The following is a 26,112-nucleotide window of genomic DNA, read 5'->3' as shown; positions in this document are numbered from 1 at the left end:
GCAATCCTGGCAGTCCAAGCAAAAGATGTGGGGAGTCTGTGAATTGTCACACTGGGTGAGTTCCTCTTTTTCTTTTCTGGCCTGGGAACATTTTTAAAATCAAATGACTGATCTTGCTTTTAAATGAAAATGGCCAAACAAACCAAAAAGGTGAGCTGTGATTAGTGGTGGTGGGCCATCTGGAATTGGAAGGTGTTCTGGGTCACAAGGTAGGGGTCCTCAGGTTGCAAAGTGTAGTTTTCCCTTTGAAAAAAAAAAAAAAAAAAAAAAAACCTTTGCTTTGTTTCCTCTTCCTGTGAAGCTCGTGGCTACACACCCAGTGGAGGCTCCGACGGCGCTCTCGGAACTGTGGCTGTATGCCACCCACGGTAGCTGGAGCTCGTCCCTGGGCGCCCCAGCTTGTTCTTGGCTTGTTCCCCTCTGGGCTCTGAGTCCATCCCTCCCGAGAAATGCTATGCAGAAGCCTCACCAGCAACAACTGTAGCTTTCTTCTAAGAACCTTGCTTCTGATCCTCCCATGGACACCATGGTTTTCTTTGTAATGGCTGAATTAATCATCAGAAATAATTTGCTGGCAGCCAGCTGGATGTTAATTATGAGTGGAGCCATAGGGCTCCCAAAATACAAATGTGTTTCTTATTGTTGGTAAAAAGTAAATGACTATGAAACAGGAAAGAAAAGTTTTTTTAGCAGAAAGCACTAACACTTGATCTCATTGTGATGGGAGTTGAAGCTATTGTATGAGGAAGGGCTTCGAGAACCTGTTATTATTACTTCCTGCTAAAGAAGGGATTGAGTTTGGGATATTTCGATGCAAAGCAAAAATCTGGTGCTGATTAAATGTGAGATGACACATTCATAGAATATCTAACCCTGATTATATTCTAATTCAACTGCATACTGTGTCCCAGGCTGGTGAATTATTCTAGCAAGTGCTACCTGGGATGAATTGTTTTCAATTAAATGGATCATGGCCACTATCAAAGAAATCATGAAACACACCTGTAGCGTGGGCCCCTGCAGTGAGCAAAGCTTCCCAGCACACAAAGGGACGGCTGGCTTGGGGGTCGGCTGACTAAAGCTGGCTTTTGGTATGACCTGCTTCTTTCCCATCAACTTTTACATTAATGAGGCATAGAGGCTTCACAGAGCTCTATGATGCAAGATTGATGTCACTGGCTCTCTCAGAACAAACGAAGGGAGCTAACAGACCCTTGGTCATTGGGAGGGTGGTTCACATCCATTGTGAAACTGCTTTAAAACAAAAGAGGGCTGTCAGGGTCCAGCCCTGATCTGTTGAAGGGTTCTTGGAGGGAGGAATTGAGAAATAATAGGAAGAAATATAGACATAGACAGAAAGACAGAGACACAGGATAGCTTCTGGAGGTCCCTGGTTGTCAATACCCAGTCACCGAGTTTATTCACAATGCACTTTTTATACATCAGCAAGGGGAGGGGCAAAAGGCCTCCCCCTTTCAATGTCAAGGTATGAAGCAGCAACAAGTGTAGACTCTTCAAAACATCTGGTAACCACGCCTTTGGCCAAATCATCCTATTACGCAGCCTTGGTGGGTAAAGCAAGCTCAGACTTTGTGACCTTGAGTAAGGCCTTACTAGGGAGCCTCTGTGGGCCCTCACAGAGGGAAAAATCATCAGTATTACTAGGAAAGTAGAAAACTAAAGGGAAGTACCTGAAATCTTCCTAGTTACTTCACATGGGAATAGGCTGGATTGCTTGGGCAGCACTTAGGAGACAGGCGAGAATCCAAGCCCACATTCTAGAATAATCTTTAATTAACAAGTAAACAAAAACACTCATAAAATCTTTGATGAGTTCCATCTTTAATGTTTTCTTTCTCTCAACATTAAGTCATGTATAATTTGTTCTTAAATAGTTGGCTAACACATAAGAATTTGTCTGTTACAACCCAGTCGTTATCCATGAGTTAACTCTGTCTGGCAGAAATATAAACTTCCTTTTGGGTTTTACTTGAGGTTCAGCAAGGCAGCAACTCCCCAGTTCTGTGAGAGACTTATGGACCATTCTCAGCAAACACTATTCCTAGGGAATTTTTGCACAGAGACACCAACATGTATATAAACTTGATGGCATCATGGCAGAACTGACTGTGCTCAAGGAAGCAAAGATGCTCCAATGAGCCATTCAAAGTCCCTGAAACTTTTTTCAGTTATACTAGGGTTGGCTTTCCCAACATTTTTTCTTGTTTGCAAGATAAGAATAGTTCAAGACTAGCAGTATTTTGGGGGGCTTATACTTACTAAATCTAATTTCTCTTTGCATATTACTCAACTTATTCTCCATCGTTTGAAATCCTACCATGCAGCAATTCAATGACCTCAATTCTTCCTCTCATGAACAGGAGAGGAAATCCCTGTGTACTAGCATAGTCTCAGTCCTTCTCTGTGTCCTACTTCTGCTGAAGGGATGGTCCACAGTAGCAGCCTGGATGTAGATCCAGATGGGCACTGTGGTTCTGTTGAAAAGATAAAGAAAGTAGAGCCAAGCATATTGGTCTCCTCTTCCACATCAGCAGTGTCTGGTACTGTGTCTGAAATGCAAACCAACCCCTGAGACTCTTAGTCTACACAGACATAAGATCCTTAAATATGCCAGGCAGTTGTGGCACATTCCATTAATCCCAGCACTTGGGAGGCAGAGACAGGCTGATCTTTGTGAGTTTGAGATCAGCCTGGGCTACAGAGTGAGTTCCAGGACAGCCAGGGCTACACAGAGAAACCCTGTCTGAGAAAAAAAAAAAAAAAAAAAAAAGTTCTGAAATATGCCCAAGTTTGGCAAACTCTGTCTGTTGGGTTCCTGGGCATGTGCTCTTGTGTGTTTGTTTGTGTGTGTGTGTGTGTGTGTGTGTGTGTGTGTGTTCACATTTTGGGGGGGTGGTGCAGATGTGTGTACAGGTGCACATGTGCCTGTGTGGAGGCCAGAGGTTGACATCAAGTGTTTTCTTTAATTGCCCTTCACTTTATTTTATGAGGTAGGATCCACTGCTGAACATGTTGCTCACTGGTTTTGTTAGTCTAGCTAGCCAAATTTTGTTGAGGGTCACGGGTGGGCTGCCACACCTGATTAGTTTTTATTTTATGTGGGTTCTGAAGATCCAAAATATGGCCCTGTGCTCGCACAGCAAGTTTCTCATCCACTGAGCAATAGCTCCAGCCCCTCACCAGTTGGACATTCTACTGGACAGTGGAACACACCCAATCTGTAGCTCCATGGTATCAATTGTGCTCTAGCCAACAGGGAAGCACTTGAGGAACAAATAGGCCCTGGACACCACCCAAATGAAAGAGAAACTGAAAAGGCTTTTTATAAATTTATTTCCCTTCTTTAAATGAAGAAAAAAAAATCCCCCTTAGTGAACTTGTTGGAGATTCTTTAAAGGTCAAACAGTAAGGCTTAATTAAGAAAATGCAGGAATTAATAAAAAGAGGGAAGAGGAAAACTTACATCCTTGAAACCTTCCCATGTTTCCCACGTGGAACGTAAGCCAGCAGCCTCCTGACCCCCTATAACTTCACACTCTAGAGCGGAGTCGTGTGTGCACAGCATAATATAATTAATTGTCTTTGTTTGTGGTTGAGAACAAATGTGCATCACAGGTTGACAAATGCCTTTCCTACCTGTCTTGGGGAGCTATTTATTAAACCCACATTTCATGTAGCACAAAGTAAAACACAAATGTGAAACTTCCTGCACCCAGCTTATTCTATTTAACAAGTGCAACAGAAACGTAACTTGTTTAGAAGAAGGCAAAGTGTGGGTGATAGATAGTTCACAGAAGGTTAAAGCAAAGACAGATGTAAAAGATTTCACAACTGTCTCCCCTAACTTCTAGGAGCGTGTTCTCCAAACTGCTAATTAATGTAAAGTTGGATTCATATATTGAGATGTTTAATCAATTGGCAGATTGTCATCAATAAATATGTGTCTTAAGTGGTTTGTCATGGACAGGATAATGAAGTATCCTCTAACTGCCAGGGCTATTGGGAATAATCTCCCTCCCTTCTGGGCAGTCTGCCATGCGTGATCCATCTCCTTCGAATTTAGACAAGATGCCCTTCATTATTGCTTCCCTTACTTCTGGATGGAAAATCCAGACAGGCAGAAAGTGAGTTCATTTTTCTGCCGGCGGTTTGTCAAGGAACATGAGGCAAAAGGATGGTTACCAATAATATTAGTGGTATTGATAGTGGCTGTGTTCTTGAGCATTTGCTGTGTGCTGCTCTGTGCTCAGGACTGTGGCTCCCTATTCTCCCTGAACCTTCCCAGCATCCCTCCGAAAAAAACCACTGCTTTTCGACCTCTTAGATTACCTTCCATCATGAATACCTTGGCCTTGCCTCTCTCACCCTGGTACAGTTTACATAGACAATACCCCTACCTCCACATAGTTAAATTGGTATGATTTCCCCAATATACCATAGTGGAGAATGCAAATAGAAGGTGTCATTGAATGCATTCGGGAAATAAGTGTTGCTCCTGGCTATACTCAAGAATGGGACTAATAGGTGTTTACATCTGCATAGAAACCCTGTGGACTGTGAGTTCTAACTGCAGACTGATGGAGATATACAGCATGAATGGTTGAAATTCTATCAGTGGACATGTTGTCTGTGACAGAATTTTATAAAATGACAAGTGATTCTTGGCAAAGCCCCCAAAGTAAGCATAACAAAAAACAGTTTCACTTCAGTTTGCATAAAAATTGCATTTCTGGAATAACTAGTTTATGTATACAATGGATAGTAAATGTTTTTGTTCATATATCAAACATTTAAATTCTGTTAACTTAAATTCTGATTTCCAAGCAATGAGAAGTAGCGTTTTCATCCACATTGATGTCCTGTGGGACTCTGAGATGTCTTGTACCCTGAAAGACCACTCGGTGTCTTTCTCTTGAAAGACATCATCATTCCATAAATCCTTGCAATACTGCAAGCTGCCTGCCCTAGGAAATTCCAGAAAGCCTCCAAGGGAGTATGGCCATCTGTGAGGCAAGGGTACTATGGCAGTTTGAACCTGAAATGGGAGCACAGACCCATGTTAATGGTTTATTCCCCACCTGGTAGCACTATTTTGTGAAGGTAGAGCCGGATGGAAGAAGTAAGTCACATGGAACTTACGTTACACTCACCCTTGGTTAGTGCTTCATTCTCTGTGTACTAGTGCACGCTGATGTGAATAACCAACCACTCCTGCTGCCGTGCACTGAGGTCCACCATGCTGGATTGAAGCCCTCTGAACCCATGAGCTGAAATAATGCTTCCCTTCATTACAGCGCTTTGGTCAGGTATTGTAGTCATGGTGGTGTAAAAATAACAAACCTAGGAACCCTGTTATTCAGATACAGCAACTAGAAGAAGCTCCAGTTTTTTCTCAAAGGCACAGAGGCAAAAAGGAGTAGACTTGGGATTCAGACTGGTCTGGACCTAACCCACCATACCTTCCCCCTGGGTACATCAAGACAAGCCATCGCCACAGTAGAACCTAGGTAATCTATGGATCCAAAATTGTGAGAAGAGCTGATTAAAGAATACCAATGCACCCATGGTTTATTAAACTCTATACCTGGATTCCTTGTAGATGATGCCTGATGCTCCAACCCCTGCAGTGTGATTATGTTGAATCCCTTTGCACAAATCATGCCCTTTCTTCACATTACCCAGCTTATGAGAAGTGGAGCCCAGTTCCAAACACATTGTGACTCCCAGGCCAGAGCTCTTTCCCCTGACCCTGAGAGCTGGAATGGACCTTACTAAGGAGGGTGTGTATCTACCATGCTAATACTATCCACCCACCTCTTCATCTCTCTCTACTTTGTCCAACATTGCCTAAGTAAAGTGATGAGCAAAAGGGGAATTGAACAATTAAGGTCATTTTATTGCATCTTAATCTGTTTATTTTGAGTGCATATGTAGTGTGTAAGTGGGCATGTGTGTGTGTGTGTGTGTGTGTGTGTTCCACAGCCCAGGTGTGAACTTGTAAGAGTCAGTTCTTTCCTTTAACTATGTGGTCCTTGGGGATCAAACTCACATCATTCCACTCAGTGGCTGGTGCCTTGACTTAGCCATCTTGCTGTCCCTGATTTGTTCCTTTTGTGAGAACAGGAGAGAGAACACTATCATAGCAGGATGTTGGTGTTGGTTACATAGGTATGCCATGCACTGACCTGACCTAGGAAAGTACAGCGTGGTTCCCAGGGACAGCACAGTGGGGACCCTGCCTTGCCCTCTTCAGTGACCTTGTGACCATCTTGGGAAAGATGGTAAGTTTGCTCTTTTGAGATCTTTACCAGTTTTCAGAGTGCATGGCTCAGTCTCTTCGTGAGGCAAGGACTGGTGGGCCTTTCTGTGAGAATAAGCAAGAGTAGACTTCAGGGGACTACAACAGACCCCCAGGGGACAGGAAGCAATCGGTATTGGTAACAGTCTACTTCCTGCCTCAAATACCATGCCCTCCCTCCTAGAAATAGGGACAAAAGGTTTTTTTTCAACCTTCTATTCACAGCTTGTACTGAGAGAATGCAAGGGTCTACTTCTGCCTGAGTTCTCCCCAGCCTCTGTGCTTGTCTTTGTTTCTTGTACTAATAAATACTATGTAGCTAATGTTCCCATCTGTCGAGGCAAAGGGAAAAAGCAGAAAATAGTGAAGCTGCAGTTTCATCACTCCACTACTGATGAAGGTGATACCCATTTGGCATGGGAGAAAGGTGGGTCTTTATTTTAGAGTTCTTAATTAAGAACCGCCAAGTGACAAATATTAATTAGGGAGCCAGCTGTATCCTTCAGTTTCATGGTATATTTCTTCTTATGAACCCGTGAAGGGAGTTGAGTCTGAGGCTCTTTTAATCAATCAGCCTTGGGAACAATTATTTGCTAAGTATACTTTGTGTGTACAGGACCAGGTTTAGCTGACAGGGATTTATAAGGTGCTGTCTTGGCCTTCAGAGCCTCCACCTAATTGTGGAGTGTGCACAGAGAGCTGGTATTTCAGTCAGACCGTGCCCAGAGCACTGTGAGTGGGGTAAGAGAAGTGGAAAGGGCAGGAGAGCCAGGCATCTTTCCTAAGTAGTCAGGACATTGTTTTCAGCTGTGTAGACAGCTAGTGGGACGCTGGGACTCTTCCCCAAATTTATATTAATAAATCCTGGTATAAGCAGTGGGAGGGTGTCTTTTTCTCCGGAGTTGAGGGCCACCCATCAGTCTGCAGAAGAGGTGAATGGAAACATTCAGCTAGCGGGGCCAAGAATGGACATAATGGAGCATATTGGGATGTCAGTTGAGGTCCTCAGTCTCTCGACCGGTACTCATGACACTGCTCACACATAGGCATATGTAGTCGCACATAAGCACACACACCCTGCTGCAGCTTCCTAGCACCTCGTCAGGGTAGTGGGTAAGAGGGGATTCAGGGTATGTGCACACCTTCCAGGATCACTCAGCTTGATAATGCAATGGTTCCTAGAGCAAGTACTATGAGGTATCTCAAAATGTACTATGAGGTACCTCAAAATGTACTATGAGGTACCTCAAAATGTACTATGAGGTACCTCAAAACCTCTCTCCACACCACCAAGCCCTAAGTCTCTGTTGACATTGATGTGTCAAGATACATTGAATTCTAGTTTTTGGAATCCCTAGTAACTGAAGAGGAATTGTGTGAGGACGAAGTTGTAACTTCCTTTTTTTACCCTGTCCCCCTTTCTGTATATAGAGTGTTTATGATCACAATGCTTCAAGGTGGATATGTAATCTAATGTGCAGTTATCTAGCAGTTTTATACCTGGTCGCCCAGTGTGTTGAATTGTATCTGTAAATTTTCAGATCTCTTAAGCCACCCACAAGTGTGCCCTGGTCATCTCCTGCAGTGTTCTCAGTCTAGAAACCCGCAGCTCTCCATGTACCTTCAAAGACTTGCTTGCGTCCTCATCCCATCCCTTGTAAAGTATCTCAAAGTGCTCTCAGCAAGGGTCCTTTAGCCTTGAGCCTAGGACAAGCTCACTTAGGAAGGCTTATCCTTTAAAGACTTAGGTTCATCCTGGGAAGCTGAGTTTTGTACGTTTCTTTCCTTAACCTCTGCTGATGTCGTTTTGGGTTTCCTGTATCTGTTCTTACTGAGTAGCAGCTTTTATTTGGGCTATACCAATGTGTACATGTATGAACTGTCTCTTGCCCTCACTCTTAGTCTTTTAGATCAAAACTTCTGAAGCTGTCTTTTCTACAACTGAACTATCTAACTATGAACTTCCTAAGGCTTTGGATAGCTGATGGTACAGACCGAATGTCATAGTTCTGACTTGCCTGGATGTAGCCACCAAGTTTCATCCAGAGAAGAAGCCTTGAAACTAGTGGATCTGTGGTCTTTATTTTTTACAATTACACTTAGTATGAGTGTGTGTGGCTAAGGGGACGACTGGTAGAAGTCAGTTCTCTCCTTCCACCGTGTGGATTCTGGGGTCAAAGTTAGGTTGTCGGTCCTAAGTCATCCTGCCAGCCCCTTCTTTTAATTTTAGAGTTTAAAGAATTGCACTACCCTCACATCATCATTATCAGCCTAGAACAGACTCTATTCAGTGGTCTCTGCTGAAAAGGAATTAAGCACAGAAACACTCTTCCACTCTTCTCCAGGGAAGTCTGTGTGCTGACAGGATGCATCTGTCCTGGGAGTGAGGCTGTTCAGGCTGTTTGTAAAGAGACGCAGATATGATAATAAAAGTTTCTTCTCAGTTCCTCTGTCACGTGTCTCAGGAGGAAAGCATAGTAAAAAGAATGTGGTGTAGCTAGAGTTTTCTTGCCTTGCCCACAGTCAGGACAAATCTTTGTCACCCGCCAGTCCCACAGCCACTCAGACCCAACCAAGTAAACACAGAGACTTATATTGCATACAAACTGTATGGCCGTGGCAGGCTTCTTGCTTACTGTGCTTATAGCTTAAATTAATCCATTTCCATAAATCTATACCTTGCCACATGGCTGGTGGCTTACCGGTGTCTTCACGTGCTGCTGGTCATGGCGGCAGCTGGCAGTGTCTCTCTGCCTCAGCCTTCCGCTTCTCAGAATTCTCCTCTCTCCTTGTCCCACCTACTTCCTGCCTGGCCACTGGCCAATCAGTGTTTTATTTATTGACCAATCAGAGCAATTTGACATACAGACCATCCCACAGCAATGTGGCACTCCTGCAGCGTTCTTGCCTGTGTACATTTCAGTTCATTGAGTGAGATTTCATAGAAGGGGCATTGCCAGCCAAGTCTGCCATTAAAAAGTTGCCCATGATGGAGTGGCAAGATCTTTGATGCCTCTAGGTGCTATTTTCTTATTCTTAATATTTTAGCTCCTTCTCTAGCACCCTGGCTGGCAGGGTCAAAGCTAGCAGTCCTATGAAAACTAACCATACTTGGTGTATGGTGATGACGGGCTGACACTCCAGGCGAACTGAGCAATAGAGACTGCTGGTGTTTATAGTCAGAGAGCTGGTGCTTGGCCTGAATCCATGAAGGCTCCATGCCTTTGTGTTTGCCAGTGATCTCCAATCCATGGCAGTGATGTGGTCTTCTGGGGAATCACAGCCTACCTACATGCAGCTACAAGAGCACAAGGCAGAGAGGCATATGGAAATTCTACTGTCATGCCTAATATACAAGGAGCAAATGAATTTTTCAAATTGGCTTTTCAAAAAAGAAGAAGAAGGAATAGAAGCATTCCAGCTTTACTTTGCTGATGTGCCTTTTGGAGTTAGTATCTTTTCAAGCAGCCAGAGGGGGAGGCCTGTAATGTAAGCACAGAGTGGTGTTCGCAAGTGTGAGCTATAGGAGAGGCAATGGTGCTTCTGGAAACGTTAGTCTTGGTGCTGAATTGAACAAAGAGTTATTACTGCTAGGAAAAAAAAAAACAGTAATGCATTGTTAATACTCTCAGATTTGGGCCTGGAGAACTGTACTGTGAATGGGGCGGGAGATAAATAGAGAGGAAAATGGCAAATTAAGGGGACAAATAGCCAGGAGAGAAGAGAAGAGGGAAGACTGCCTGCTGGCACCAGCAGAGGAGAACACATAACCAGTGTCTGATGCATTTCCTTAGGAATCGGTGTGTTTGCAAATTGCTGCACTGCATCCTAGCAGAATGTAATCTGCGTAACGAAGAGCTGACTAGCACACAGAGTTGGATAAATTCCCTCAGTACTCCTGAAATATAACAGAGCAAGGAACAGTATAATGAAAAATAACAGAGAGAGTAGCTGGGGGCTTAACTTATGATCAGTGTTCATTACAACAAATGACACTTTCACTGCAGAGTTACCATAAAGATTATTGACTCTTACATAATGTGGGTCCCATCTGAATAGATTCCAGAACAGCTTAGCCTGTGAATGGGAGAGCTGGAGCAAGATGAGGGCTAAAGATGCATCCAGTCGCCGCCTCGTGTTTTCAATTAGTGCTGGAGTCCTGCCCATTCAGAACCCTGGACAGAGCCTTGGGCATTGAGGACTCCCTTAGTGCTTTGGGCACTGACTAGGGTGATTATGTCATACTCAGTGAAGGCCCGCCTCAAAGAGTGACTGAACTTGTCGGACGTTTTATTTCCAAGGACCTTCTGTGTATTCTCCACCATTTCCTATTTTCCTCAGGCATACATAATACAGCATCTTTTAAAATATCTCTCTGGAAAGAAACTGTGTTTTGTGTAAAACTTTGTGCAGACGAACATAAGGCATTTTGCAATTCTGTGGTCTCACCCAAGTTTAGAATGGACAACCTCAGTGCGAGCACAGTGTTCAGCAGCCTGGATTTTTTAGTACCTGTTTAGTGTCTGCTAAATACTCGGTACTTGGTGTGATTTCATCCTCACAACAGCCCCATGATGTCTGTACTGTTAATCTCAACCGTAGTCTACAGATGAGAAAGACCTCTCAGAGAGGTTGAGTGACTTGTCCAAAGTTACCCAGTTACCAGGAATTATAGATGACTTGCAGAATAACTTATTTGGGTTTGCTGTTAATTAGCTTCCATACAAATGCAGAGCATGGAAGAAAATGTCATATCCCCTGGTTTCTTCTTTCTCAAAGCATACTGTGCACTAAGTGTATCTAGGTTTCTCTGCTTCAAACCAGAGTCCAATGAGCAATTGAATGCAGCATGTTGTACATTTGCACATTGGGGCTGAGGTTATAGGGTCAGTTGTCAAAGATCTTGCCACACAAGCAGGAGAGCCTGAGTTTAGTCCTCAGCATCCACATAAAAAGCCAGCCAGAATGGCAAGCACTTGTAATCCCAGTGCTAGGGAGGCAGAAATGGGAAGATTCTCATTCTCACTGGCCAACCAGTCTAGCCTAATTGCTGATCCATAGATTCTAATGAGAAATCCTGTTTCAAAGAATAAAAGGTCAAGGTAGATGACTCCTGAAATAACAATACCCAAGATTATTCTCTGGCCTCTCCGTGTGCATATCACATGCATGAGCATGGTTGTATACACCTCTATATCATACACACACACACACACACATACACACACACACACATACACTCAATGAAAAGTGAACTCCTAAGAGAGCGCTCCTTGTCAAGATTAGACAGACACATAGACAGACAGAGAAGCAACATACATACTTTGGGGGCACAAGCCACCAATTGTCACAGGAATGAGGGACAAAACCTGTATGGGTAATCTACACAGGCAAATCTTGGATCTTACCTTTCTTTTAATTTTCAGGTTTGTGGTTTTGTTTGATGTTGTTTCTTTGGGTTTGACGTTTCTGGAGAAAATACTTCATCAAGAAACAGAAATTAAAAAAATATTGAGCTTTGATGTCCACAACAGATTTGATGTTTGTGTCCAGTATCATCTAAAGCCTTTCTTCCCCCGTGAAACTTGACTATGATGTCTTGTCTTGTTCTATAGGAGCTACCTTATGTCTTATAGACCCTCTACAACTAGAGTTGACTGTTCCCAAATGTGGATTGTTCCATTTGCATGTTCCTCCTCTGTGTGTGTTTCTTTTGAGCTCTTCTGTCCCGTGCCATCGTACTGAGCTGGGAGAAGCCTCCACACCCCCTATGCCTCTGGCATCTCCACCTCACACTTTTACTCCACCTCACATTCACCATCTGCACATAGAATGTTCTAACACCTTCCAGGGGTGTTTTGTGGGTGAGATTCTTAGATGAAACACTTGAGATTCTTGGATGCAAGGGGCTGTTGTGACAAGTTCCAGCTCTTTCCTGCCCACCCACAGCCACAGTTTTTGCCTGTTGGGGGCATCAGACACAAAAAACCAAGTCCTAAGAATCAGCCCCTTCTCAAAGTGTTTCCCTGGGTCTGCTCACAGGTTCCTTGCTGGTGCCTGGGATCCATTTCAGATCTTGGTGCACAGCCAACCTAGACTGTAAACATCTTCCTGGATTTTTGCCTTTTTTCTTCTATAGACTTTAAGTTTCTCAGAGATTCTTAAAAATCTGATGTAAAAACAAAAATAGAAAAATACACAATAAACAATCTTCTAAGGAGATCAAGGCAGGAAGTATCTTATAAACTTCCTTTTGAGAGTGCTTCTTCCCTTAAACTCAAAATGTAGAAATCAAGACTAAAAGGAAGGTGCAATCTGAAGATTCACTTTTTAAGCTGTCATATCTTCATTATTCTTGTTACAATTGGTGCCTTGACCCTAGTACCTCTCTATTTCTTCCTACTCCTGATAGAACCCCTTGTTCACCAAGAGCTTGAATCATGCCCTGCTGATGATATCTTTACATCACCAGCTAGTGTTCAAAAGTTGGGACCTCAGATGGAGAAGCAAAAATTGACTTGATTTGCCCTGTTTCAGAGATGCCAGTGACCACATCCCAGAACACACAGCTTACAGAAGGAACCTAGCTTTGACAGGGACAGGGCAGAAGGTACCAGCTGCCTCTTCCTACTTTTGCTTGAAGTCCCCTGGGTGGCAGCCTTGTGGATAAACCACCATAGACAGTCTGTAGCCGAAGACAGTCTGGTCTTAATTACTAAAGTTGTTTTGTTGTCTGGTTTTGCTCTTGGTTTTATCTTTGCAATTTGTAAGTAGAAGTGCTTTATCTCACCAAATTCCTTGAATGCTGAAGGAAAAAATAATACAGCATTGTTTTAAATGTTAGGCATCATGTCATGACATAGTCTAGCAGAGTGGACCTTTGCAATGTCCACCCTGTGAAGTTTCATTTAATGTGCCTTGGTTATGTGCATTTGTATAGCTGAAGTGCTGCTGCTCAAGATAAAGTACATGTTATGGGTTGAACCTGAAGTGTCCTCCACGGGCTCTGGTTTTGACCACTTGTTCCCCCATGTAATGGCATAATCGAGAGGCTGTGAACCCTTTAGCAACCAGATCCTAGCAGAAGGAAGTGGGTCACTAGGTACAGACATATGAAGGTTATACCCAGCCTTTGGTTCCTGCCAGACCCTCTGTTTCCTTTCCACCATGTTGTAAACAGTTCTCCATCACATACACACTCATACCAAACTTCTGTTCATTAGCCAATCCGTATTTGTTGGTGACTGTTGGGTACTAAGCACAGGAACTAGAAAATAAAAATGACTTAGACATAATCTTATTCCAGAGGCATTCATGATCCATCTGGACAGTCATTCCAACAGTTGGGTGCTTTTGATGATCCCAGTAATGCTATCCCTGCTTTCATTCAGTCAATAGACATTTACAGAGTATCTATAGTACACTACTAGGTATGCGTCATTTTTCTCACCATTGGCCAAAGGCCTGACAAGAATCACTTAAGAAGGAAGGACTTGGCTCACAGTTTAAGGGAACGTCCTATGATTGTGGAGAAGGCTTGTCAGTAGGAGTACAACAAGGCTGTAGGTGGAAGCATGAGACTGCTTGTTCACATCTCTATGGATCAGGAAGCAAAGAGAATTCTGGCACTGACCTGCCTTTGTCTTTTTCCCCCTTTTTGTCCAGTCCAAGACTCCAGCCCATGAGATGGTGCCATCCCACATTAACATGGTCTTTTCCCACTCAGTTAAACCTCTCTGGAAATAGCTCCAAAAACATACTAAGAGCTGTCTCCTATTGAGTCTAAATCAGTCAAGTGGACAATAAGGATTGACCATCATAGCTAGGTATAGGGAGACTAAAGAAGACAGACAGGTTCCTACCCTCTAAGAATTATTCTTCTGTTTGGTGAGGCAAGAAGCAATAGAAATCATATAAACAGCATAACATTATTGTGATACACAGTAAGAGGAAGGCTTATGTCATCAATAAAAAGGTTGTTCAAGAAGACCTGGCTGGGGAAATCACTCTTGAAGTCGCACAGAGTGACAGTGTCAGCACTCAGCTGTCCTTTAATGGCAAGGAACACCAAGTCCAAGAGGAAAAGGTGATCTTATAGTAAAAGCAGCTAGTGGGTTTCAGGCACGTCATGGTCTATAGTCTCAATTAATATCACTGGGTCCAATATCTCTCTGTGTTTCAGTTCTGCTTTGTCTATGTCAATTTTTCTCCTAGGCAGTCCCCTACCAACTAGGCCAGCATGGGGTGCAAATCTGGATTCTCCTCGTTCTCAAATAAACACAAAGAAAAAGGACATTTCCTCCCGCAACAGCTCAGACACTCAACCTGTTTCTCTTGCTGGCTGTCATGGACCCCATGCTCATTTATCATCTACTTAGTTTAGCCAAGGTGACAAGACACCCTGACAGGCTTAGGCTGCACTGAGTCACATGACCCCTCTCAGAGCCAACAGCATCCCCAGAGTTGAATATATTCTCATCAAAGTACTTGAGCTTCCAGCACCTCTGTTTCTTCGTCTGTCGGAGAGTATAGTGATGGTGCCTTCTAGGGGAGAACTTGAGAAGAACTCCAGACAGGAGGATAGTAAGGACCAGGGGAGGGGCTGCAAGAACCTGGGATGGGAGCAAGGAGGGTGGTTGTACTGCCTAGCTTTATGTCAACTTGGCACAAGCTAGAGTCATCAGAGAGGATCAAGCCTCCATTGAGGAAATGCCTCCATAAGATCTGGCTGTATGGAATTTTCTTAATTAGTGCTCTTTGGGGGAGGGCTCAGACCATGGTGGGTGGTACCATCTGGTGGTCCTGGGTTCTCTAAGAAAGCAGGCTGAGCAAGCTATGAGGAGCAAGCTAGTAAGCAGCATCCCTCCATGCTATTGCCTCTGCTTCTGCCTCCAGATTCCCGTCCTGCAAAAGCCTTTCCTCACTGCTTTTGATGATGAACTGTGATATGGAACCGTGAGCAGAATAAATCCTTTCCTTCCCAAACTGTCTTTGGTCATGGTGTTTCGTCACAGCAATAGTAACCCTGACTAAGACAAATGATGGGGAACTGACTAGGACCTGGACCTGCAGGCATGAGTCCATGTGTACAGGACAAGAGTAGCACTCAATGTGCTTGATACCTCTGCTTTACTATAGATGTAGCATCCGTCTTGGATGTGGACAGAGTACAGCTTGCTGGCCTCTGCTGCCTTTCTCTGGAGGTGCAGAGTCCCGTCCCCATCCCCCGACATTGAACCCACTTTTTCCTTTGATGACCACTGGTTTTGAGGACAGGATCTCTTTCCATCTCTGTGAGTGTGTGTTATGGTCAAGCTCACTGGCTTAGGAGCTAGGCTGGTGCTATTTCGGATGACTCGTCACATTCCTGCTTTGATTCATTTCATGTTGATTTGTCATTTAACAAACAAAGAACAATCTTATTTCCCGTATATTTAGGTTTTAGGATAGTGCCTCGGTATTGGTCTAGCTATCCCAGCTATCATAGTCTCTTCATATACTTGGTAATTTTGTGTTGGCAGAATGTGAAGTTTAAGGTGATTTATAAAATAGGTACAAAATGTCACAGTAGCTTATGGCCTTTTATTTGATTAGTACCTAGTTATCCCTGTTCCAAAATCTCTTTGGAAAATTACTATTTAACTTTTAAATCCAGACTCAAGTTATTGGGATTTCATAGTAGTGAATTTAAAGAATAATTTTGAAATGAGTCAATTACCCTGGGTCGGGGGCGGAGGGGAATCTCTCCAGGGATAGTGTCTATCAGAGAAGGATCCTGTTTGGGAAACTTCCCAGTGTCCTTGGCTTCTTTCCTTTCACCTCTAAGTTCAGTTTGGAAATTGCAACATTTAGCACTTTGCAGTTTAATTTAAAAGGATTACCTATTTTCTTAAATGCTTAAGCAGCGGAGCAAGTTGCAGCTATTGATTTTTCTCTGCATGTATTCCGTGAAGGCTGTTTCACTCCTTCCCCGGGGAGCATACCTCCTGAACTGCATGCTTGTTGGTGACAGCTTGGACCTCTGATACATAACCAAAGACTTTGCCTAATATCCTTTCGACTGCTTGGGGAATTTTTATTAAGTGAAAGCATCATCAGAGTAGACAGGATGATGAAGTTTAATGAGCATCTTTTGTACATGCTATGGTTGGTTTTGCTCTTTCCAGAATCCACTCTTCTCCCCTCCGGTGGGTCAGAGAGTGAGGCTGGAATGTATGGAATGTTTTCAATTCTGCCCTTCTAGTATATATTGTGTTTGGGCATGGCCTCACATCTGTGGTCAAGCAGCTACATATTTCTTTGGGCTGTTTGTGTAGATGCTGCTTACTCATGTGTGTTTGTACATTCCTTTTACACTGTATCGAGAGCAGTGAGTATTGGAAGAAATGATGGGGAAGATGGGAAAGACCCATATTGCTGCTGGTGAAATTGTGTGGAAGCATCTCAAAAAAACAAAAAATCAGCATTTTGAATTAATGAGACTTCTCTTAGGAATAGGAGAATAGTTATATGTTTTTTCTTCAGGGCTCAGCAATTTATATGCTAAGATTCTGTCACCAGCCCCTCATAGCTGCTAGATGGAATAAATAAAGATCCTGCACATGCTTATTAATAATCCAGGCTTCACACTGTGTCCACAAATTTATTTGCAGCGATGTTAAATTTAGCACCTTACCATCAGATTACAGATTACAAGCAAAATTACTTCTCATTATTTTTTGCTGGCCATCTACTTAGGTTTTAAAATTGGTTCTTTTCTTGGTCTGTATACGGACTTTCCATGGAAACACCCAAAACAACAGTAGGGAGGCATATGACACAAGCAAACGACTTCAGAGCAGCATATTGCACCTCGCATATACCTGGCATTCCGAAACACAATATTTACATGGCACACAATGTGTTTCCAGTGTGCCTTGAGTATACAGAATACAAAAGAAGTGAAGTTTGCATTCCCCACTCGCAAGAAGAAAACATGGTCCTCTTATTAAGAAAACCAGACTGGAGAGTCTGGAATGGTGTAAGACAAGATAACTTAGTCAGGTGTGAACCCTGGAGTAACTGTCTGGGTTGACCCAAGCCTGAAGTTGGAAAGTGCCAGCTTTCTCATTTGGATAAGGATAGCGGTGGGACCTACTTCACTGGGCAGCCGTGACACCACACAATGAGCACATGGAAGCTGCCGTACAGTGAACCCAGCATCATCAAGGCATTCTGCTGATGCCTTGAAATAATGAGCCAAGGGCGGGAGTTACTGTGTCAGCCAGGACTTAATGGTGAGAGCCTTGTCAATCCTGCAGTGCTTTCTGAAGGCAGAATAGGGGTGAAGGCTGGGGAAGCCTCAAAATAAGACTGAAAGCTGACTTGTAGGAAGGACCCAGGCCAGCATTCTGGGCCGTAGTAACACAGATCAGCCACAGCAAAAAAGCACAGAGACCTAAATGAATGATAGCTGCTAAAACACTGATATCAGGCCTCAAACTGACTTAGCATTTTTTTCTCTTTTATATTTGTACGTGTGTATGCGTGGGTGTCCATGTGTGTGGGCACATGTATGTATCTTGTACATAGAGATGCAAGGTTAACACTGAATGTTTTCCTTTGTTGTCCTCATTTACTGAGACGGTTTCTCTCAATTGAACTCAGACATCTGTATTTCACCTAGTCTAGTTAGCCAGCTTGTTCTGTGAAGCACTTCTGTAATTATTCTTTATCAATTAAAAAAATCAGTCAGATATCAGGGTAAGAACCTGAATGATCAGAGAAGTGGTGCAACAGCCATCAGTGACCCTCTATCTCTTCCTTTCTTCTATCTGAAAGGACTGAGATCCTCTCTCAATCCCACCTTACTACTTCCTGCCCCCTGTCTGTCCTCAGTCCTCCAAAACCTCTATGGTTAATTGGTCAGCTAGTGGCTAGTTCCACCCTCTGACTCAAAGCAAGCTTTATTATTAAGAATGCAATCAAAATATAATACAACCGGTCTAGGGATCTGCTGCCGCCTCTTTTTAACCACTGGAATTACAGTAAGGCCACCTTTACATGGGTTCTGGAGATCTGAATTTCTATACTCATGTTTATCCCAAAAGTACTCTTTAACTACAGAGCCATCTTCCCAGCCCCAACTTTCCCCCCAGTACCTTAATGAGTTCATGTCAATCTTGACTGCCTTCTAGATTCAGTTTCTGGGATGTTGCTAGAATTCCTTGGAGGAGGCTCTTTGGAGAAGCTCACCTGCTTTGTTACATTTTGTAGCTGCTTCTCCAGGTAGATTGAAGAGGCCAGTGACTTGGAAAGCTTTGATGTAGTCATTGGAGCTGTAAAATTAGATGATCTTTCTGTGGAAGAGGATACAAAGAAATAAAGGCAGTGACATGGGACAGAAGAGATCTCCAGAGAGACATTCAGGGGATTCCGGGACAAAGAAGGAGGAGTGGGGTAGTCTGTAGTAATCTTCATATTGGCAGCACTCAAGAAATGAGATGTTCACAGAAGACTGCAAGAAAATATATGGGTTTGTCTAAGACTGAAAGTATCCCTATCCAGTAGAACTTATACATCAATAATGGAAAACTGCACATCTCATAATGCCTAATAAAAATACTGATTGCAAAATCTATTCTGATACGATAGGCTGGAACATTTTATTATTATGTCTTATCTACTAACAGGTAGTAGTTTTCAGTTTCCTAGACTTGGTATGGTCCGTGTACAACTGCTTTGATAACACACTTCAATAAAGCTGCTTTTAAAGGTAGATTCCTGGTGGCAAGAGCAGTCTGCAGCATCTTTTCCTAATGGTTCCCCTGGAGAAGGTCCTCATGGGCATCTTCTGCTGGTAGCTCAGGGCATGGCCTACTTCCTTCACTCTTTGTCCTCACAGATAAGGATGGAGGGCCTTATGATCCTAAACAAGGTAGTTCTAAGTGCATCCACAGGCCGATGGTACCTTTGAAATTGACTTGGTCTGTGTCAGGCTCCTGAGAGTAATGGGTCCTTTCCTGTCACTTTTGCGTGTCCTTCGATGTGGTGGGTTGTTTTTCAAACTCATTAACCATCTCTCATTTATCTTCTGCAAACCTTAGATTTCAGAAGTGAGATTTTCTAGGACTCTTTGCAAAAGGTATAACTCCCTCTGCCCCATTTTCCAGCTTGCTTGAGCACTTTGCCCGCTAGTGACTGTAACCTCATAGTAATATTGAGCCAGATTCTCTCCTGTCAACACTATCAAATTGATACAGCCAGGTGGCGATGCCTGCTAGAGTCCTTTCAAGAGGCAGGACCCAAGGACACGTGGTCACAACATAGGTTCCAGGCCATACTTCTGGTGTAGAAGCAGTGGGGGGGGGGGGGGGCTAGGTAGCCTGAGTAGTGAGTTTTGTGAGATATTAAAGGTGGCGATAGCCATTAGAGCATCCATCATGTGCCAACATGGATAGGATCATTTCTGTATGTCTAGCTCCATCTTTCCTGGAGCCCTCCAAGGTGACAGAGAAATTTCATCTTTGTCTTGTAGATGAGAGCACCAGACTGTGGTCACTTAGTGATATTCCCAAGGCCATGTAGCATTTGAAACTGAATGCCATACAGAATTGAGAGATGGGTACACAGAGAGCTGGCTCTCTTCTCTAGGCACCTACAGTCCTGGGTGCTATGGGGTGCTTCACAGAGGCCATTGACATAGTGCTCCGGGCTGAGGGGTGGCCGGGGTCTGCTTGGGTGCAGAAGTGGGAAGGAGCTGGATTCTACAAGGCCCTAGAGGGCCTAAGGGAAGGATTACAATGTAGTCATCTGTGCAGGCCAATGTTCTGTCTGCCACACTTAGCAAATGGAGGTCCCCCTGAGTAATAAGTGGTACAGCCAAGAATGGTACCCAAGAATTTGGACCCTGAGATCTGTATCATTACTGCCCTGCCATAGCCTCATCTCTCAGTGGGGATAGCTGCTCAGGATAAGGCTGACTCTCATCTGCCCACATAGCTGGAGGAATTAAAGGCTCACACAGGGGACAGAGGCATCATCCAGCCCTTCAGTGACTCACTGAGGAAGTGGGACAATGCATTTAGTTCAGCCATGGTTTCTTTCTTCAAAGAGAATTAAAACCTTTCTTCTAGAGTGTTTAGAGCATTGTCATTGATAGAAGATAGCATGGTATTTTTGAGAAAAAAAAAAACCCTAATGAAATAAGGTAATCATGTAATTATCTCTATTTAATCACTCTGGGTAGAATGCCACATCATAAGCCCCATTTTTCACAGTGTTCTCTGCCTACTTCCAATAGATTTTCCATGGTGCCCAGCCTACAGCTACCCTGTAAGGAAAGTCACTTACAGGTGAAGGAACTGAGGCATGGCAAAGGGTGGATGGATGTGAAAACTGCTGGTCATTTGCTCAGAGTCAACACTGATTGAGGGTCAAAACTCCGACTGAAACATCTGCAGTGACTGCTGAGCCCTTTGTAGTGAGCTGCCTTGAAGCTCCGGGAAGTCCAGGCACACGCAGTGCAATCGGAGTATAAAAGGCAGCAATTAAAACACTGGAACATTCCTGCTCTTTCTCTAAAGTAAGGAGAGCCTTGCTGAGTGCCATGTGACATTTGCATCTCCTTCAGAACCGACTTTTCTGGGAACCTCCTGCTTGTCCATGCGGCTCACTCCATTCAGGTCCATGCCATCAAATCCCTTGTCAGACCTGAGCTCTCTTAACCTTCCATCACCTCTGGTTGTTGATATGCCTTTGCTAATGCTGAAGTAGTTTTGAGTTTCCATGTTATCTTAGTTATCCTTTCTCACTGCTATGACAGAATGCCTGATAGGCACAGTTTAAAGGAGGAGGATTTATTTTGTCTCTTGACTTCAGGAGATATCAAGCCATCGTGATGTAGGTACAGCATTGAAAGCTTGTGGCATGGCTTGGATCACCCTTTGATGATAATGAAGCAAAGTGGGACCAGAAGCTAACCTTGGATATAATTCTAAAGACCTCTTCCCAATGGCCTACATCTTCTAGCTAGGTCCCATGTCTCAATAGTTCTGTAGACATGCCCCCCCCAAAAAAAAAACTGTGCCATTGTTTAAGGATCAAGGGTTCAAACACAGCCTGTGAGGGCATTTTACATTCACACCAGAAGACATATGAATGAACTGTCTTGTTTCTGTTGGTTTTTCTAATCCATCAAGTCTGATGTTGTCTGAGTTTGAGCATGTGTATTTCTTTTTCCTTTGTGGGGATAAGAGATTGTAAAACAGAGGGAAAGTATAAGAAAGCAGTGTAACAGATGATCCTGAGATCGGGGTGTCCTTGTGGATGCACAGGACAAAGTCAGATCTTAGCTCTGTGCCATGCCAGAGGACCTCATGAGATGAGAGGCAGCCAGGGGAACCTGGAGCCCCTGAACATGGGGTATGTGGCTTTGGGTAAAGAGATTGCAGAGGCTGTTTGGTAGAAAAGTATGTTTCCAAATGTGCAAATTAAGATGAGGAGTAGGATGGCTAGCCTTCTTTGGCTCAGCGTCCGTTCTGTTTATTATCTCTGGGAAAGATTCAGAAGAGGAAATACATAGGCAGAGATATTGACGGCATGGGAATCGGGTGACAGCACTAAAGTGGACTTGCTTTGTGCACCGTGAAAAACCATTAGTTCTTTCTGGGCTACAGAACCCCAGGTGTCCAGGCCGCTCTGACCATTATGTTAGTACAATGCTCTCTAAGCTCCTAATTGCTACAGCGCTTAAGCCTGTCTGCAGGCTCCCTTGTAACCTGTACAGACGTATGTTGCCTCCTTGACACAAGAGAATGGCTGTCCCTTTTAACTGCAGAGCAGTCCCCGCACCCGGCTCTGGGGTCCACCTCTTACGAGCTGCAACCGCTGAACTCCCAGCTCTGTAAGGACAGACCTCTCCATCACCACTGTTGGAACAACCAGCCTCAACACTGACACTTGGGAGCCTGCAGAAGAGAGAGCATAATGTTACCTACTAAAACACCAGTACCTGGCTTGCCACCTACCAAGGGGGCGACTCCATTTGCTGGGTCCTCCCCTCAGCTCCTCAGCCATAGTGTCCATGCCAATCAAGAGCATCTTTGTGTTCATCACTGTGTGTAGCCATATAGTGTTAGTATCAAAACTGGGAGAAGGGGTTGGGAGTATCGCCCAGTGGTCAAGCACTTGTCTAGAATGATTGTGACTCTGGACTCATCCTCAGCAATGTACAGTAAGTCAATCAGTATATATATACACAAACAAACCCTTAAAAGAGTAGATGTGATCCTTTGAGTAGGCATTAGAAGCAGTGGCTCCTTACACAGAGAGGTGAGTCTCTTGGCTGACTCTCATTCCATTAGAAAATAGCAGGTGCCACTATAACTGAGGCCAGGCCTTTCCTCTCGAGATACCGAGGGCATGGAACTCTCTAGAAGACACAGTTATATTAACAAGGGGAGTTAAGGCTGAGCTCTATTTATTCTAGGGTGGCTTTAATTTTGTTTAATCAGAATTACTCATAAATTATGGATTCATTACTATCTGCCGCTCAGTTAAATTCTTTCGGCAATGGATGCATCCACTGTAATTGTGGGGCACTTTGTCAACATTTAATCAGCAGTACTTATTAATGTGGCATTGATGTGTGGTGGCCATCCCCATGCTATCAATCACACAGGAGCAGCTAGTGTGATCCCCAGCACCATTGCTCTTTGTCACATTAACCAGCCCCTGGGCCTTCAGGCCAAGCCTTGGTACTCACTCCTCATGACATGGCTACTCTGTCCCTCCAGTTCAATGAGTCCATTGTCCCTGTAGACATAAGCACTCACAATCTTTGGAACACCGCTCTGGAAGGGCTTTGTGACTATGACCTGTGTTCACAGTCCTGAAGATCTCTTCCTCTTCCTGCATCCTGTCCAGGAAGTGTGAAATACCAAGAACCTTGCCTATGAGAGAAAGCTGTAGCACAGGGTGTATACACATACATGCATGTCTGTACACATATGTGTAAAATCATAAATTCTCAGAGTGGATGAGGCAGAGTAAACAACATTTTTTGGCTTGTCAAATATATCTGGTGACTGAATATTTAAAGTTCTTCCTAATGAAACGAGTGAACAAAGCTTATGACTTTACCTCTCTCTCTCTCTCTCTCTCTCTCTCTCTAGCCTCTACGGCAGACACATGCAGGCGAACCCAGAACCCCCAAAGAAGAATAACGACAAATCCAAAAAGATCAGCCGGAAGCCCCTAGCAGCCAAGAACAAATGAGGAACAGACACTCTGGGCTCTGGCCTCCTCTTTAACTCTTCTGGCCTTCCTTGCTCTGTCTCACAGATAAATACTGTGTGCTTGTGCCTACTTTAAAAAGAAAAGAAAAGTCTTTTCCGTCTCTCCTCCCACTGCTTGAGTACAACCTCACCTCTGCACTTTTGAAATTCTTGTGGTAGGTGGTACATTTTTATAAAGTCTTAAATCCATTCCCATTTGTTTCCTAAAAATTGCCAAAGGCAGGAAACAAAGCTCTCATTCTCCTGCAAATTCCAAGGTAGGCACAGGTTTCAGCTCCTTGAATAAACGTCACCGGGCTGCTTATTGTCAAAAGAATAATTAAAATCATGTAACCACTTAAATGTCACAGTTAACACTTTTAACACTTCTCATTCTTTCTGTTTATTCGCATAACTCATTATTGTGCCTTATTAAAAAAATCTTCCTTCACCGCCAAGCTATTATGTTCATTTAACTCCAAAATGATTTTAATAAAATCTTGAATTTATATCTCACGTTTCTTCTTGACTAAAATAAAAAGTAACCTAGTATTGGGGTATACACGTTTTTTTATTACTCCCTTCCCCCACCCAAAAAAAATTTACCTCATCTAATTTTACAGATGATAATCTATGGACCTTACCATAAAAGAAATAAAACATTAAATCATTGTTACTTTCCTCTCACATCAATTTGTCAGGCTTTTTTCTTTTCTTTTCCTTTGAAGACTGTTTCTAAATTAGGAAGGAGGAGAAAAACAAATCTCTAGGAGTTTCTGCCAGGAGATTTTGGAAAGCAGCATCCTTTCGCCAAACGAAACTGCGACTTTTGCCAGTGCCTGCTAGACAAGGGCTGTGAAACAAGAGAAAGAAAAACTCAAGTGTGTGTGTTTGTGGCTGGAGAGGATCTGTTCACATGGAAGCATTCTCCTAGGACACTTCATCCACGAAGTTGTACACATGTGCACAGTCTGTACCACACCTGGTATGGAGACCACCGTGGCAGAGTCACTGCAGGGCCAGTTGTTGAACATCTGCAACAGGCAGTTTTCCTTCTCACCAGCAGTGGTGTGTGTGTGTGTGTGTGTGTGTGTGTGTGTGTGTAGATGAAAACAAACCCAAACACAAGTTTTTTGGGAGCACCTGGAGACCTCACAGCAAAGACAGGTAAGATGAAATACTCTCTCACACTGGGCTGTGGGAGAAGGACCTTATTGTGATATTTTATTTGTACTGAAATGTGATTTTATTTGTATGTTAATAAATAAAGTTGCCTGGGGGTCAGAGCTAATAGCAAGCCATAGCAGAAGTCTGGCAGTGGTAGCACACGCCCTTAATCCCGATCACATGACAGGCAGATCTCTGTGTGTTCAAGGATACCACCAGCATGGAGACACATGCCTTTAATCTCAATACCAACCATAGAAGATCTGGAGGTCTGTATAGATGGGCAGTGACGAGGAGGTCATGTGGTTGGGTTTACAACCAATGAGAAGGCAGAACAGAAAGTCTATAAGAAGACAGAGACAGAGGAAGTAGCACTCTTGCTGAGGAGGACAGCAGTGGCAGTGAAGGGTAAGGTTTTTAGCTCTTAGCTATTGCTCTGACCTCTTGGGCTTTTAACTCTGCAATTGGCTCTGTGTTTCTTATTTAATAAGATGGTTCATCTACAGGACCTAACTCTTTCCCTTGCTGTATTTGCCATCCATTTCCCAGCTAAGTGAGCCAGAGTCAGAGCAAAAGGCCTTGAATTCATTGGCTCATGTATATCTTATCTCAGCTGAGGACACTGCATTTCCAATTCTTTTTTTTTTTGTATTTATGTATTTGTATTGCATGTATGTGCATATATATATATATATATACATATATATATAACATTTTAAGTAAGATGCAAATTGCTAGTCAACCTACATGTTGAATATTTTCTTTTTTTAATTTTTTTTCTTTCATTTTTCTTTATTAAGAAATTTTCTACTCACTCTACATACTATCCACATATTCCCCACTCCTCCCTCCTTCCACTCCCAGTCCTCTTTCCCAAGCCACCCCGCATCCCCACATCCCATGGGGAGTCAGCAGAGCCCGGCACACTGAGCCTAGGCAGGTCCAAGCCCCTTCCCACTGCACCAAGGCTGTGCAAGGTGTCACACCACAGACACGGGGTTCCAGAAGCCTGCCCATGCGCCAGGACAGATCCCGATCCCCCTGCCTGGGTGCCCCCCAAACAGTTCGAGCCCTGGGAACCATAACCCATGGCTACCATCCCCTGCTCCAGGCTCCAGATGATGATGTTTACAGGAACAGAGTTTGCCTCACCATGAATTTTTTAAATTATTATTTTAAAGCTTGTGAAATTGTAGAAGGAAGAACAATGTCATCACTATTGGTTGAAAGATATCACTGACAATTAAATTAGCAGCAAAGTATTAATAAAAACAACAATGTGAAAGTTATAAGAAATTTCTCTTTCAAAAGATGAGCTCTCTAGATAGGAATATGGGCAAAACATTTAAATTTGTTTGAAGGCAATATCCC

General features: G+C 43.5%; 1 protein-coding gene across 1 annotated transcript in view; it reads left to right on the top strand.

Moving 5' to 3' along the window:
- Rsu1 (Ras suppressor protein 1) overlaps positions 1-24,126 on the top strand; it is a 187,875-nt gene extending 163,749 nt beyond the window's left edge. Inside the window, exon 9 of the mRNA XM_028870519.2 lies at positions 23,473-24,126. Within this exon, the coding sequence (XP_028726352.1) occupies positions 23,473-23,575 (103 nt within the window). The 3' untranslated portion in view covers positions 23,576-24,126. The remainder of the gene's footprint in view (positions 1-23,472) is intronic.
- The last annotated feature ends 1,986 nt before the right edge of the window (positions 24,127-26,112 follow it).

Source organism: Peromyscus leucopus, chromosome 5 (genome assembly GCF_004664715.2).
Source record: "Peromyscus leucopus breed LL Stock chromosome 5, UCI_PerLeu_2.1, whole genome shotgun sequence".
Taxonomy (NCBI): domain Eukaryota; kingdom Metazoa; phylum Chordata; class Mammalia; order Rodentia; family Cricetidae; genus Peromyscus; species Peromyscus leucopus.
The sequence above is the reverse complement of the archived record's forward strand: the minus strand, read 5'-3'. Positions and strand labels throughout refer to the sequence as shown.